Below are 17,033 nucleotides of genomic sequence, written 5' to 3'. Positions count from 1 at the left end.
TAAATAATGAGGAGCATGAAACCACGATATTCTCTCAGGTTTGAAAATTAACTGTATACATTGAATAGTGGAGATTCTTTCCTAGCTGTAGTAGCATTTGCCAATGTTTTTTCATTTGCATCCTGTCACATCAAATCCATCTGCGAAGGGAAATATGACATGCTGACAGTGAAAACTATTCCTGGGATTATTAGACAGTCAAAAGCCCAATTCATCTGTCAGTTGAGGTGCTAGGCTCAGGGACGTCACAAGAGCCAGTGTGTGTGTGTGGGTGGATGCCTGAACACTGTGTGCATACGGAGGTGTACATGTGGGTGATTTATTAGGGTTTTGCATCATGAATGAAATATTTAAAAGCACATGAGGAGCAGGAGAAAGGACAGATGAATGCACAGGGCCTTCTTATTCTGAGAGTCTTTTGATTATCACACATATAAAACGAATGCACGTGCTTTGCAGTGAGCCTAACATGTTTTTTTGTGCGTGTGTGGATTCTGTGTGGGTGTGTGCGTGTGCATGTTTATCTTCTACTATTGGCTGCAGCACAGTGTGGAGGTGGATCTGGATTTATAGCTTTGAAAGAAGATTCTCTATATTTGGTGTTTTCTGTGTGAAGTTGGTCTTTCTGTGTTTTTTTAAGTGAAGCTGTAGATCGGAAATATAAGGATGTTGTCACAGTCCTCGAACTTGACCATTTACTTAAAAACAAAACATATACTTTAGTGAAAATGTTGCTGTACTTTGACCCTATATGACAATTAAAAAAAAAAAAAAATACATCCATGGATTATCTCTGTTAGAAAGTGTGTCTGTAAATGGTCTGGTTTCTACTTAAAATGTGACAGAATGTTGGATGCAGGGATTCACTGATTACATTTTGGTGGCAAATGGTCAAGGTCAAAGCAAGTTTTGGCTGTAATTGCTCAGAATTGAGTGAAGTACATCAACAGATTATAACGCCAACTATAGTTAACTCACTGCTCTTCTTTCATTAGCATTTAATTGACTTGACTGAAAAAGTTAAATTTATTTCTGTATATCTATATCTATCTGTCTGTCTGTCTGTCTGTCTGTCTGTCCGTCCGTCCGTCTACATTGACATACACGCAATGAGTGGACACACATATACATATACATACATTATGTAGTGTATAATACAGTACAATGGAAGCTGGATAGAAAGAAAACTGTTTTTATTTTTTTGACCACTCCCAGCTTTTATTTTTCTGTTTTCTGTTTGTGTTTAAAAAAAGGGGGGAAAAAAAGCTGATAAACACATGAACAAACATTTCATTGACTTGACTTTAAAGCTGCGAGAGACTTTTGTGACCAATTTTTCATCAGATCTGTAAAACCTTAGTCATAGCCTAAGTATCACGAATCTGTAAGTCTTTCTGTGATTACTCACTTGAATCTCTTGCATTACGGTGAACTATTTCGAAGTGCCATTCACCATAAACAAAACGTGTTTATAAACAGAGCCCATAGGTCACTCGGGCATCTTCGGAATTTCGTCGCAACGTGCATTGTGGGAAAGGGAGGTTCGCGCAGCCACTTGACAGCAGCAGCACAACCATATGATATTATATGGATGAAGCAAACACGCGGAAACGTCTTAAACGCGGAAATGGCTGGAGGAATTTGCATACAGGGAAGGGAGCTCCTGCCATTTCCACGTCGTGTCTTTAGCAGCTGCCGCTGTCAGGTGGCTGCATGAGCCTCCGTTTCCCACAATGCACATCGTGACAAAATTCTGAAGATTCCCGAGTTACCTTCTGGTTCGGAATGTAAACACACGTTTTGTTTATGGTGGATGGCACTTCGAAATTGTTCACCATAATGCAAGAGATTCAGGTGAGTAATCACAGAAAGACTTACAGATTCATGATACTTAGGCTATGATGAAAAATTGGTCACGAAAGTCTCCTGCACTTTTAAATAACAGCCCTTTTTGATATTTAGGGGCGAGTTGTTTGAGAAACTTTTGAGAAATTTTTGATCACACAGCAGGTTTTTTGTATGCAGTAGAAGAATGAATTAGAAAGTCCAAAATGGTGATTGCGCTAAAGATGAGAAATGATGTAATAATAATGGGTATAGGTTACAGGTCCCAGGACTGAAGAAGAAGATCTAAAGGAGAATAGTCCTCTTTATATTTTAGAAGTTACGACATCTATGCTTGTGTCATTTTTGTTAATGACTTGAAAACAAAATAGAATTGAATGAATAATAAACAGGAGTAAGTCTAAGAAAGATATTGGACTGCACAGATTTGCACATACATAATTATTTAGTTGCATTCGGGCATTTTTATACAGGTGAATGAAAATGATTTTAATGTAAATTTTCAAGATTTGTTTTTGGGACTTTATATGCCTTTATTAATGAAAAGAGATAGGAAATATGGGGTGAGAAAGTATGAATACCTCAAAGTAGAACTACGAAGTGAACCACTTGAGTGCCCTTGAATGGGAATTATACTAACCATTATGCAAAAGGAGCATAGTTGTGCTAGCAGTGGTGCCTGGGTGATCATGTAGTAAGTCAAGTCTGTTTTTCTGCACTTTTCTCATGGTTATGCCCCTCATTATTTTCTGACATTTATTTGTGGGACTTTAATCGTTCTAATAGAACCACATTTAACTCTTTAGCTTTACTGCTAAACATATCAACTTTTTCTACAAACACAATGCTTATTAGTCAGGTTCATTTATGGTTAGGTGTTGTATAAACCACCAGTGTTGTGTAATGTGTTGTAGAACACCATAGCGGACATCATCCAGTGCAGACGGCCCTGGTCCTGGGTTTTACAGTCTATTGACAGCTGAGAGAGAGGGAGGATGATTAAGAGAGACAAGACGAGAGTATAAACTGTGGCCAACTCGCTGAATGATGTGATTGTCTTCCCAAAGCGCTTTGCCAAGTTAAACAGGCACGCAGCCCTCTGCCCATGTGACTCTGGCGATAAAAGGGATCCATTGAGGACCACAATAAGAGACCGCCATAGCAGCGGCTCTTCTGTCAGGACCCTGTTCTGCTTGTCTCCTGCAATGAATATCTGCTTCACGTCTGTATGAGTTTACACTGATTTTTTTCTCTCTGTACATTTCTGATCTATTTACTCTGTTTCTCCGCAGCTGTCAAACTCATTCTTTTCTCTAAAATGTCCATTGTAACATTTTGTTAGCTAGGCAGCGAGCACAAGTTACTATTCCAGCAGCAATCACTGAATTGTTGTTGTTGTTTTTTTTGTTTTTTTTTTAACAAAGGATTTTGGTCACTGTGCACAAATAGGATTTTTTTTTTATTAAAGCAATGAAAATAGTAGAAATATTCAGATATCCTCCTCAGCCTCCCCTTTTCTTTCCTTAACCCATGACTGTATTACAAGAGCACATCAGCAAGACAGTATAATAGATTAGATAAAAACAGTAAGTGCAATTAAAAATATGATAATATTCATATTAGATTATACAGATTTGCATTCACATGTATGGTAGGGTAATCTGTTTTAAGTAAAATAGCTAATCTAATCTCATTTACCCAGCATTCATATGGGGGGCAGTGATCCCTTTATTCTAGTAAAATAATTCTTCAAGGCTCAGCAGTTGAGAAAATGCCACAAAACACCAGACATCATTCTAAAAACTGCTATAAATTAAACTGTTAAAATGAATTTCGTGTACCTGAGTGTTAATGATGGATTCCCTAAAATTACTCAGTTTTGAGCATGTCCAAAATATGTGCATCATGTACTTGCAGGGTTCCTGTGGGGTCTTAAAAAGTCTTAAGTCTTGCATTTACAAATCTGCATTTAATACCTTAGAAAAGTCTTTAAAAGGTATCAAATGTGATATGGCAGGTCTTGAGTTATGTTGCCATAAACTTGTTGGCTGTTCTGTGTTTAATGTATCTGGGAAATTTCTAAGCTGCAAAGAAAGTAACATTAGTCTACTTGGTTCCACCTGTTTCAACCTAACAATTTATACTGAAATTAGGAAACAATTATTGGTAACTTTGCAGCCCCCAATGATAAATGATCACAGAACATTCAGTTCTGTATACATTAGGTATGTAATATTCAGTCTCTGGTTATGTAAATATATACATTTTCCTAAATTCTTGGAATCCCAATTTTTTTTTGCCAGTATGACCATGAAATCAGCGGTGAAATGGACATTAAATTCTGTTCTAAGTAGTCTTCAAAAGGTCTTAAAGTCTTAAATTTAACAGTAGAAACTTGTAGGAACCCTGACTGGGTTCATTTTGACACAGTGTGTTGAGGGTCAGCTTTAATTTTGCACAATCTTGTACCAGACCAGTGAATATAATCTAGAGTTGTTTTGAGGCATGTTTAAGGGAAACTGAGCATGAGCAGAAGCCTTATTAAGCCTCCTTATTAATTCCTTTAATAAGTTAAAAAGAAAAAAAAAAAAAAAGAAAACTTGTCATTTTCAGGAAACAGGTACTCCATGCATCATGTCATGTGTTTTGTGACTGTTTTCTGTTTAATTTAGTTGTAAATGGGAGTTATACTAGTCAGTTGTCTAGATGTATCCTTGAACTCATCAGCAAAGGCTCTGGTAGATTATGTATCTTACTGGAGCAGAAGCTCTGCTTTGACGTCCTGCTCTTACTTATAAAAGCTGCTCTTGCCTTGCTTCTCTGTGCACAAAGCAGATAGTGTGCATTTTAATGACGAAGGCCGTTGAGGCTTCAGCTCTTGTCACAAGAGTCAAAACTTAACTTCAGAGGATCAAGCAGCTTTATGGACATGTATGAACAAATCATCTTTCCTTGAATTTTGCGTATTCAGCTTAATCTATAGTGGAACTCAGGGTTTATTAGGTTGTTAAAATTTTCACAGTTTTTTCTCGTAAAGATCAGAAAAACCTATCCTCATTTCTGCACTCTTGCAAAGTCACATGGAACACATGCACAGGAGCTGATATAAAAAAATGCTTATTTCAGAAGAATAGTGGTGTATTCAGTATTTGTGTCCAGTCATCTTAATATTGAATTCCCTTCTGAATTAAACAGATAAAACTTCAATGACATTACAAGTTTTGAACAGAAAAAATTGTCTATTCAACTTTGCACAGGGAGGTGCAACTGTAATTTTTGCCTTTCCCTGTCTAATTTGTCAATAGAACAAGACATCTTTGTTATGACATAACGCTGCCCTCCAGTCATCTGTCTGTTATGTAACGCCGTAGGCTGCTGGTTAAACCTCCTTCTGTGCAATAGACAAGGCCTGAAGCCTGATGGGAAACGCCATCAGTGAGTTGCTGTAATAAGACATGTACGAAAAGAAAAATGATGAGGGAGATGAGAGAAACACCAGGATAAGGACAAGAAAAAGAGATGGAGTTTGAAGGTGACCAACACCATGAGAAAAGGTTCCCCTGGTTCTGAGAAGGTAACTTTCCTGAACTTTCTTTTAATCCCTCATACCTTTAGGCTTTTATTCTTTTTCTAAAGCATATAGTCATGGTAGAGAAAATCCTCTGTATTATATAAATCTGTGGTTCAGAAACAGATTACTGGTGATTATGCTGATGCATCTGCAGCTTCAGCAACTTCTTCAGCATGTTTTGTGTCAGTGTATTCTGACACCTAGTGGACATTTGAGGTAACACATCTCAAACGCCTTGAGTAGGCTGGTATTATTATTTTCTACTGTGAAAATTTTATGTTTATGTTTTGCCCTTAAAACCTCCAGCCCACTATTTTCAATTACCTTTACGTCACTGTTATAAAACTTTATAAATAATGAAGGCAAAGATTCAGGACTGGCTGTCAAACTCCACCGACATTAAGGCAAAAATATCTGAATAAAAACATGAACTGAAAGTTGACATCTACTTCATACGATGCTTTACTTATTTTTTTAATCATATAGTTTGGAATATCAGTCAAAATTGTGCTCATTTTTGCAAACTGTACTGTATTTTTGCTGATCTTTAGTGTTGGTACTAGACTGAAAGTTGGCTTGGTATTGAATTTATTCTGTGTTCTACATACAAAATACTGTGATATCAATCTTCACTAATGAGCCAATGAGAATATGATGGGGATTGTGAAGCATTAAAACAAAAATGTAATATTAGGATCCTTTTTCCCCTCAGAGGATGTAACCAGCTGCAATTTCTCTGTTATTGTTTTTCTTCTTCTACCTCTCCTAATAATTTATGCATTTATTTTGTATCTGATTGTTTAAGTCTAAAGGCCTTTTAGTTAAAGGACTTTGATTATTCCAGGCCATAGCCCAGTGTTTTTCAGCCTTGGGGTTGGGACACAATGTGGGGTCACCTGGAATTAAAATGGTTTCGCCTGAAATTTCTAGTAATTGATTAAAAAAAAAAAAAAAGCTCACTAATAAAAAAAAATATATGGTAAGTTGAGAGATAATCACAATACATAAAAGACATGGCAAACTCTGAAGCTGAAACTGAAGCACTGTGGTACTGTTTATCTTCCAAATGTTCATTGTGGCCAGTTTAAGATGCTGCAGCTCTTTTATAATTCAGAGTTTGAGTTATTGTTTGTTCAGTATTAATTGTCAGCCTTGTAAATACAAGCTGGACTGACTGTACACATCCTCACCAAGGAAAATAAAATTCTCACTTTGTGCAGTAATCTGAACTTGGCTATTCTGCCTCCGTCCATAATAATATACATTATATAGACTAAATGTTGCCTAAAATGAATGTCTATTTGCAACATAGAATAGCCACCTATTACGTGATCAAAAATAAATTAGTTTTAGCATAAAAGCTTCCGTTTTAAATGTCTGGGGTCACGAGAAGTGTGTGATGTTAAAATGGGGTCACGAGCTAAAAAAGTTTGAGAATCACTGCCATAGCCTCTTCTGAACATTAGTTATACTTTCCTTCAAAACTGTCTGAAGAAGCATCTCTCAAATATACACTATGGCTTTCATTCTTGACATAGAAACATGCTGTGTGTAGATGGTTTTCTGTGTGCGTGGATGTCTGTTTGGTCATGGTTACACGTTGCATGCAGAGCTAAATGCCTCCCTGATGTGTAGATAAATCACCTTGACATTTATGTCAATGCTGAAAAGAGCAACTGCTCTGATAGCAGTGATCAATACATTGTGTGCTCTGCTGTGAATGCTACCAGTATTCAACCTTTTAGCATTCCTATAGAGGTGAAGATATGGCAGGAGGAGCTGGAGCTGTCATTTGTTTCAAAAAAATCTCACATGATTTATCTTCTTACACTTCCTTGTATTCCCAGTCTGGAGTTTTCTGCTTAGAGGGCTACATTTTGAGTTTATTCCTGCAGAGTTCCCTTGTATTTTACTTCTACTAGGCTATGAAATGAGGTGGGCTGTTTTGTGAGCTGGACGTTGACTACTAGATTTGGTTTGAGCAAGGCTTTTTCTTAGATGACCATTGGGCCAGTGTGTCTGTGTCTGCCTTTGTTTTTTTATGGTTTTAGTCTGAAGCTTGTTTTTTTTTTTTTTACACTCAAGTTAGATGTGTAGGACAGTGAAGGTGGCAATGCCAGTCTGTGGTCAAGCCACAAAAGTAGTTTTATTACCCCACCCCCAGAAGGGGAGGCAAGGGGTATTGTTTTTAGTTAGTTTGTTTCTTTGTTAACACTAGCAGCAAAACTATTGGGTGAATTCATACCAAATTTGGTTTATATATTGTCAGTAACCCAAACTAGATCTAATTACATTTTGGGAAAAGTAGGTCAAAGTTAAAAATTTTAATGGATTTTTAAAATCTTTCTTCCCCCCATTTACTCATAATGTTTCACATGTCTGTAGCAGCAAAACTCTTGGTTGAATTCATACCAAATTGAGCAATTGATCTCATTAGATTTTGGGAATACTAGGTCAAAGTTAAATTTTTTAATGAATTTTTCAAATCTTCCCATTTACTTATAATGGGTGAAATATGTGAGAGAGGTGGGGATTGTTGTGCCTGGCACCTCTTGTTTATATTAAATTCAGAGTTGGCTAAATTAGCTTTTACAACCATAAACTGTATATAATATATAAAGTAGATGGAGGAACCATAATGTCACTCATTCGTTTATGAACTGCAGTTTTGAAGCCAGTGGTTGATTTGGTCATCACCATGTTGGGTTTTTGGGGCCAGAAGTTACCATATTTGGACAAAAGTGGTCGTACTGCAGCATCCCAATGGGTCAAGGGTGAGCTAATGCTAAGCACTGTCTTACTGCCTCAGTAACAGGGTAAAGTTCATCAAGCACTGAGCCAGTCATTTTACAGTGTTGTTAGTGGAATCTGTTAACTACAACTGCAGTTCAAAATAGTGTTTTTGTGACTTATAAAGAATCTCTGAGAGTCTAACTTGGCAGGGGTTTGAACTATCATACAGACATGTCAATCAAAGCCTCACACAGCAGATGTCAAAGCTTCTATTTGACCTGAGATTAGATTAACAGAGGAAAAATTTAAAGACAGACCAACAGATCACTCATTAGGGGATCCAAATAAAACAAATCATACTGAAATAAACCCTGGAAAAAAGTTACTGACCTAGCATTTTCAGAGAGAAGTTCAATGCAAGTTTATGGGAGTCATGGCTTTTTGGAGCGAACCCCAGTGGTTGTCAGCGGTATTACAACTTTAAGATTTGTTGCCCCACCCCCTGAAGGGGAGGCAAGGGGCATTGTTTTTGGTTCTGTTTGTTTATTTGTTTGTTAACAATTTAGCAGCAAAACTATTGGTTGAATTCATACCAAATTGGGTTTATAGATTGCCAGTGACCCAGAATAGATGTGATTACATTTTGGAAGAAGTAAGTCAAAGTTACAATTTTTTAAGAATTTTTAAATTCTTTTTTTTTTTTCTATTTACTTGTAATTGCCAAAATTTGTCTATGCTGTCTACGTCTATGCTGACATCAGTACACACATAGACATGATGAAATCAGATGGATTGATGCCAAAAATAAGCTACAATACATTCAGGGGGTGGAGTTTGTTGTGCCTGGCACCACTTGTTTGTATTGGATTCATTTTGTAGGTTAGGTCCTTTCACCTTGGTTACTACTAAGCTTGGTAAAGAAAAAACCCTAAACAAATGGAATTAGTGGAAAATAAAATTACGTATAATCTAAACAGCACATAATCAAAAGAGACGGGCAAATAATCTAGCCCTATAGCCAAAAGAGGACTCCTATCTAAGAATCTGACTTTAACCGTTAAAATTTAAAAAATCAATCTACAAAAGACCTATTTTATCTACCAAACCAAAATACAATCAGCAACAGCATGTCCTGTTGGATTTTTGACTGTGATCCCCAGTCATAATTATATTATTATATATAATTATTATATATATAATATTATTATAATTAGTTGATGAGTCTGACATGCAGTCGAGGATTAAAGACGTACCAATGAGATTCTGCATCCAGTTGCGTTTTTCTTTCAGTACACTAGATATCCAGATGTTCATGGCACAAAAACTAACTTGCATACCTTAAAACGGCATTCATCTACAACCCAAACCTGTTCTCTTGATTGACATGAACTATGTGCCTGGTTTAATTCCCAGTGACCTTTGTTTCATCTCATTCCCTTTTTCTGTCTCTGCCTGTGCCTCATGTCTGTAGTGCACTGTTGAATAAAGGCACAAAATGCCCATCCCCAAAAATGGAGACAATGTATATTCCTCTAGGGGGTGGTGTTTTAATGTTTCTGTGTCTCTTTACAAATACTAAATGTGAAATATTCAGTCCATTATTTTGTGACATCTCTGCAGTGAGTACGTCGTGTGTGATCTTAGTTTAAATCTTAATCTTTACATCTGTTGTTGCTGCTGCTGTTCACTAAACCAGTGATCGTACAACAATAGACCCCTCCCATTGTTCGCCATTAGAGTCTGAACTGACCGACACGTCATGATGGTTTGTGTGACACACACCCTCACACACACACAGGCAGATAACTGACCTCAGAGGCTTAGGGGTGGTTTGTCTGGCACTTTGTCAGAGCTCAGCATGCTACAGAGGCACATGCAGCGCACACCGGCACACACACATGCTTTATGAAGAGATGTGGAATAGAGACGGTGTGTTTGAGGGTGCAGCTGAGACATGCTGAGGAAGCTGGTGTGCAAGAATATCTGCGCTCGTAAGAACGCTGCCTTTAATCTCATTTTTCTCTCCATTTTCATTCTCTCCTGCTTTTTTATTTTTTCTTGGCATTTGCTCTTTCCTTCCTCTCCTTCATTCTGTCATGCCTTCTGTGCCATTTGCTTCAAGCTTTATTTACACTTTCTCTTTCATCTCTCTGCCTTCTTTTTCTCAACCTGTTGCCTGTTTTGTCTGTCTGTTGTCCACATTGTTGTGGTATCTCACAGCCTGTTTCTGATATTTGCCGTGTCATTGTGATGATGATCATCTCAGCAGGCAAATTTAGGGAGCTGGATTTTTGGTGTGTGGTGTTAGCCTGGAAATAATGACAGTACATGTTTTTTGGCACCGCAGCTTGTAAGTTTACATGCATTTAAAAGGGAGAGGCTTAATGTTAAACCAGTATTGAATGTGGTATGTGACATAAATGCCCCTGTATCAAGAATGATGCTGTCATATATTGCCCATAAAGTAAGATGTTATCATCATATGTATCCTTTACATATTTTAGGATCTAAGTAAACTATTTGTATATGTAAATACATTGATAATATGTATTTTGTGTGGGCTAGACATATACAGTATGCCACTTAAGAGTTGGTAATGAATATGTGCTAAATATACTATGATGTACTCTGTATGTCGAAAATATACAAACAGCAAATACTGCACTTTCTTTTAGCTGTCATGAGACTTGGAACAGGGCGTTATTTGCACATTTTCTTTTATTATCTTGTGACATTTTCTATTAGTGTTAGAGGCTGTATTTTTATAGAATATATAGCCTGCCATTTTTAGTTTACATTTTCATTATATTAATAAACTGTGCATTGTCTGTATTCTTGCTATGTATTAAGATAGCATATATTGCCATTTAAAGAAAATATATCAAGATACAGCTTTTTGTTTGTGTCATCTAGCCTTAATATCAATATATGTAATTTTTCCAAATTCTAATAGGTCAAATAGAATCTGGCTGTAGAAATTTTCCTGACTCAATTATATATTAATGACAATTTATGACAAATATTTGCTGCACTTAACATGTTATGATGTTATTTATATATTTATGTGCTGAATGTGTGGTTGTAACCTAATGGTCTTGGTGCCTTTTTTCAATACACCTTTTCTACTTGGTTACATGAAGGTTAAATTAAAAAGATTAAACACTTTCCTTTGTGTGTGTGAATAAACAGACCATTTAGATACACAGAACAAGTTATAGCACATTTCAGAAAAATGCATTTTAAGTAATCTTTTCTTTACAAAAATACACAGTAATCTGTTGTGCCTCCATTAGTGCCGTCACCATGCCACAGATGAGGGCATCCATCCAGCCCTGTCATTTCTGCCCCAGGGTAATCCCTCGTGTGAATGGTCACGTTGGGCAGGTGACGGGGGGCCATGTATCCATGCATGACTGCCAGAGCAGATTGAAGTCAGATGGTTGGATAGATTAACACTGAATGGATGCATATACACAACCTGACAGATACACTCTGCCCCTGAGGCAGAGAAGGGTCAATAAATGTAGAGATGAGTCAGGTCCGATTAATATGAAGGGAGTGATGATGCATTTCACCGTAGTTCCTAGTACAAACCAGGAAAACACTGACGTCTGAGGGGGAGTAATGCACCTCTAAATGATGAGCAAATGATTTATTGATTCTTACGGGAAACATCTTTCTCACAGGCATCGAGCTGTTGACTGACCTAGTGTTTTCTCTATACTGGAATTTATAACTTTGAAATAATACCATGAAAATGCCACAGAGGGCATAGAAGATAAATAACAATAATGTAATACTGCTTAAACATGATGAGGTATGACCTGTCTTGCCTACAAACAGAGGACATGTTACTATTTTTAACAAGTTAATGAGGGTCTCACATGTCCCCAGAATGTCCATCTTAATATCCAGAATAAAATACCTCAGTGATCAGTCATTGTACTAGGTCTGTGTCCTTGTGGGTTTCAGCCTTTTTCCAAACAGGCTGTTTAGCTACAGTTTAGCTGCTGCAGGCTATACACCTTTCTGTTTTTTGTTTTTTTTTTTTAACCTAATTTTTATTTGGTTTTGCTCGTCCAAATATATAAGATATTTTACATACATTGACATATATACCTTTCTGGTTTTTGATACTTTCATGCAAACACACTGCAGTGGTACTAGACTGGTTTTGGTGGCTCTTGTCGGTCTGATGGTCCCAAAGGACTGGTTCACGTTGGTGACTATTGTAGCATCACAAAAGCACAGGTTAAGTTATCTGGAAAGTGGCTGAATAATTTTTTAATAATTTAGTGTTATTTTTACAGCCACAAACATGTTTTGTTATTGAGAACTTTATTTGTCATAGTATGTCCTATTTAATAAATAATTTTTTTGTAAAATCATTTGTTTTTCTCCTCAGATAACACACTTTCAGGTGCTTTAGTAGAAATTACTGTGTTGTATAGCACTGCTTTGTAATATCACTTGCTTGAAGACATATTCAGATTCTTTACTTAAGGAGGAGTACTAATTCTGTACTCTGAAAATACTCCCTTACAATAAAAGTTCTACTTAAGTAAAACTTATCAGCAAAATGTAAATAAAATATATAAGCCACAGGAGTCATTGTGCATTAAAATGATCCCTATCTGTGATGTACTATTATTTATGATGAGTTTAGATTCACCCTCCTGTTGCTTTAATGTGAATTGTAATTTTACTCATGTTTCAGCTCATTTTAACTAATTTGTATACCACAATCAAGCTTAATCTACAGTAATGCATAATATTATGTGAAATCTTTGTGGGTTGGCATTTCTAAAAATTAACCTTTTTGCAAGATCAGAAAAATAAGCCAGTTTACAGCTTTGTAACACTGCATCTTCCAGCCAATCTTAGTGTAAAACTGCATAAAATGTTAATGCTCAAATAAAGTACAAGTACTCCACATACTGTTACAGGTCATCAAGCTGTTAAGTCAGTTTTGACAAACATACGGCCCGGGGGCCAAAGTCGGCCCACCAAAGGGTCCAGTCTGGCCCGCAGGATGAATTTGCAAAGTGCAAAAATTACATTGAAGATATTAACAGTCAAGGGTGTCAAAACCATTTTACTTCCATATCTATCAATATTCTGCCTGTTACTAAATGTTTTGTGTATATGTCAATTCACTGTGATCTGTATGTTTTAATGCACATGAGTAAATGATAAGTTTAAGCATAATGTTAAAATTGCACTTATTTTTCTTAAGAAACATGAGGTTTTTCAGGTGATTCACATTTTTTTGTGAAATTTAAACATTTACAAAATTTAGTTGTGCTTTTTTGTACTACAACAAAGACAACAAATTGGGAGTTGTCATCATTTGTAGGTTATTATGTTATTATTTTACTGGTCTGACCCACTTTAGATCATATTGGTTGTATGTGGCCCCTGAACTAATATGAGTTTGACACCCCTGTGTTAAATGATCAACATTTACAGTGCCACGACACACAATTTGTGTAAATAAACTACATCCTCATAAATGTTCCCTTTTTTTTCCTCTGATGTTCCAGATAAGAACTTTGAGGATGAAGACTCTGTGGACGGAGGCCGGTCCTCCTCCTCTTCGTCCTCCAAAGCACCCCCTAGTGGCAGGAGGACTGTAATGACCTCTGTCAGACGACCCAGCTCAGCTACAACAGCCAAGGTTCCAGGTAATAATAGTAGATCTGCAGATCAACATCTCCTACCGCTGATACCATCACTCCTGACTGTAATGTTGTATAATTACGGCTTTTTCAGTTAACTAAGGGACTGTTGACTTTTAATTTTAATACTTTGTTCCTTATTTTTAAAGGTAAAGAAGCAGGTGCTGGTGCTGTTGATGAAGAAGATTTCATTAAAGCCTTTGAAGACGTACCTTCAGTTCAGGTATCGTGAGTTCAGCGTAAACAGATTCTGTCAAAAAGACTTCAGTTAAAATTAGGTTGTAATCAAGTTTAAGATAAGTCAAGTGTATACAAGCACATTGGACTTAAGTAACATCTGAAAGGTTCAGTTCAGGAGGAAAAAATATACCAGTATTTTTGATAATACTCACTCCTTTACTGCTGCAGTTCACTCTGTCCTAAACATAGACTGAATACAAAGATGGATGACGTGATGTTTTAAGTCATGAAAGATCCAAAATGTCACTGTTGGGAAAGCTGCCTTATTTCTGTACAGCAGAGATGCGTCTGACATGTTCTTTATAGTGATGGGTCATAACAACTGTCAGTCACCCATTTTTTCCGCAGCTATCTCAAAAAAGACCCATGATTGGCTAAAATTTCTAGACTTTCTAAATCCTGTAAATATATTCAAGTGGAGGTTGGAGGTTGGAGGCTTGTTTCCTCTCAGAACACTTAAATTACTGTTGAATTAATATTATAATTTAACACCAAAAATATTGCATTCAGCGTATTGAAGAATTAAGTTGTTTTATCAGTCTTGTAATTTGATTTTGTTAATTTCAGTTTCCAGGACCCTTTTGCAAGACATAAAGTGCTAACCGCTCTCAGAAGAACTAAAAATTGACAAAACTGATATTTTATTAGCAAATTACGGAAAATAACATAATATAATCTTTTTCAAATTGTGTTGTTCTTGTTTTTTGTTTTGTTTTTTTATTTGGATCTTTTTGAATCTAGGGTTTCAAACAAATTTTTGAATTGTAGAATCAGACAACATAAGTAGGTTTTATTTGTTGTTTAATTTGATATATGTTAGAGCTTACCATTTGAATTTGGTGCTCAGAAATTAGTTTTACCAATAAGGAGCATAATATCATCTGAGTTTTTTGTTGTTTTTTTCTCTGTCCTTTTGATTCACGTTACTCCACGTCAAACCATTGCTTCTTTATTTCTGTCAAATAAATGACTGAATTTTTCAAGTTTACCAATTAAGGAGTCAAATTTTTTTCTGTGCGGTTTAGGATCAGAAAAAGACTGACTGTAATAAATTTTACATTATGTCCACAGATCTACTCTAACAGAGAGTTAGAGGACCAGCTGACAAAGATCAGAGAAGTGCTGTCTGATGACAAACATGACTGGGAACACCGAGTTGTAGCGGTAAGACTCAGAAACTGAGTATATACCAACACACACAGAAACTCATATATCCCCTTATAACATGTCTGTGTACTGTCATCTCATTATCATCTCTGGATTTTTCCTTTTCCAGCTGAAGAAGGTCCGTTCTCTCATGCTTGCTGGAGCTCCTGAGTATGAGGGCTTCCCTCAGCAGCTTCGCCTCCTGGAGGCTTCATTCAAGTTGTCAGCTAAAGACCTGCGCTCTCAAGTGGTCCGAGAGGCCTGCATCACACTGGGGTGAGACCTTCAGCTGACAAGACCATGTACCATGTTTACATGAGGTTTACTCTGATTTAAACACATATGCATTAACTTTAATCCTTAACTTTATCTTCTGCCTAAAATCCTTACAGTTTAATCCTGTAAAGGCCAGACACTGATTTTTAGGTAGATTTTTTTTCCCTTTTAAAAAATACCTGAGTTTTTAATTATTTGATATTTCAGAGATTTTGTGAGGAAAAAATGAAAAATGTAACTGAAGGTTGTAGTGGTTACAAATCAGAAGGTGGTTACAAATAAGAAGGTCACGTGAATTTGTGGAATAATACCAGCAGACAAAATGACGATTTGACCGATAACACCAACACCAATTTTTTGGAGGTTATTTCCTCCCCGATTTATGTCATTATATGTATAAAAAGATAGACTAAGTGAACTCTTCCAAAGCCTATTTTAGTATATTTTTTAGGCCCAGGTGATTCAGTAATATAAAGATATGTATCTTATAATTTTTTTAGTATACATGAAATTGATTGGAATACCACAATAAAAAAAATAATAATTTGAACAGTTTAAGCTGAAGTTGTTCTCCAGCCTATAAAGCATTCCCACATTACTGAAAACATGTTCTGTGCAGTTACTGGACATACTTTGCATTACATCAGTCCTGAACCTTGCACATGGAGTAGCTCACTGCTTACCTTGAATAACATATTTAGGTTTTTAAAAACAGATGATTATTTTATTGTTAAGGTTTACTTCTAAAATCTCTGAACTAGGACTGTTTAAACTAATACATGATTCTATTTTATGTCAGTCATGTCAGTTACTGATCGTTTTGTGGCATGCACAGTGATTTTCAATGCTGACATTAACTTGAATCTCTAATTAATTAGAGATTAATTAGGCAATGCCAAGAAAATCACAACCTGAAACACACTTTATACACATACTTGAGCTAATGAAAATGAACCCTGCTCAGGCGTGAAACGAGCAGTGGGCCTTCAACCCGAAATCATCAATCATTTAAATTTTAATACAGCCCTGATGAAGTGGAACACAGCAGGTCAGCCAACAGGAGCTTTTCCTCATCATCATCACACTGTTTTTCAACACAATATTTTTTATAAAAAAAAACCCAAAAAACGGCTGTTTCTGTTTCTCATTTGGAGATCATTATTTGTATATTTTTTATTCTATGTAGTCATTTGATTTAAGAATGATAAGAAACATTGATGACCATCAGTATAAAAATACAAGATGCAAATATACTCGATTTTAGCAGCATTGCCTCTTTACATCATATGTCCCCTGACAAGTAACAAAAAAAAAATCCCTAACACATTATGAGTGACATAATACAGGCATCAGTATTAGACTATTTGTGTGTTATTTTTTGTTTGTTTGTTTTTCTGAGAAATGTCTTATAAAAAACTGACCTGAAAAGTGATTTGATTTTCTATTCAATATCCCAGTATTCTTACTTAAATACAGTATGCTACATCTTACTGAGTCCATGTTGTCATTAAATATGGTGAATTTCTGTATTACATTTGTAGCAT

The 17,033-nt window shown here is 36.2% G+C and overlaps 1 protein-coding gene across 28 annotated transcripts in view; it reads left to right on the top strand.

The window, feature by feature from the left end:
* Positions 1 to 17,033, top strand: part of clasp1a (cytoplasmic linker associated protein 1a) — a 113,257-nt gene that overhangs the window by 48,652 nt on the left and 47,572 nt on the right. For all 28 annotated transcript variants that reach the window (XM_030124108.1, XM_030124120.1, XM_030124112.1 and 25 more), the window contains 4 exons: positions 13,693 to 13,833; positions 13,977 to 14,050; positions 15,139 to 15,231; positions 15,344 to 15,489. In XM_030124108.1, coding sequence (XP_029979968.1) covers positions 13,693 to 13,833; positions 13,977 to 14,050; positions 15,139 to 15,231; positions 15,344 to 15,489 — 454 coding nt within the window. The remainder of the gene's footprint in view (positions 1 to 13,692; positions 13,834 to 13,976; positions 14,051 to 15,138; positions 15,232 to 15,343; positions 15,490 to 17,033) is intronic.

This window comes from Sphaeramia orbicularis, chromosome 21, assembly GCF_902148855.1.
Source record: "Sphaeramia orbicularis chromosome 21, fSphaOr1.1, whole genome shotgun sequence".
Classification (NCBI taxonomy): Eukaryota; Metazoa; Chordata; class Actinopteri; order Kurtiformes; family Apogonidae; genus Sphaeramia; species Sphaeramia orbicularis.
This window is presented reverse-complemented; position numbering and strand designations above follow the sequence as displayed.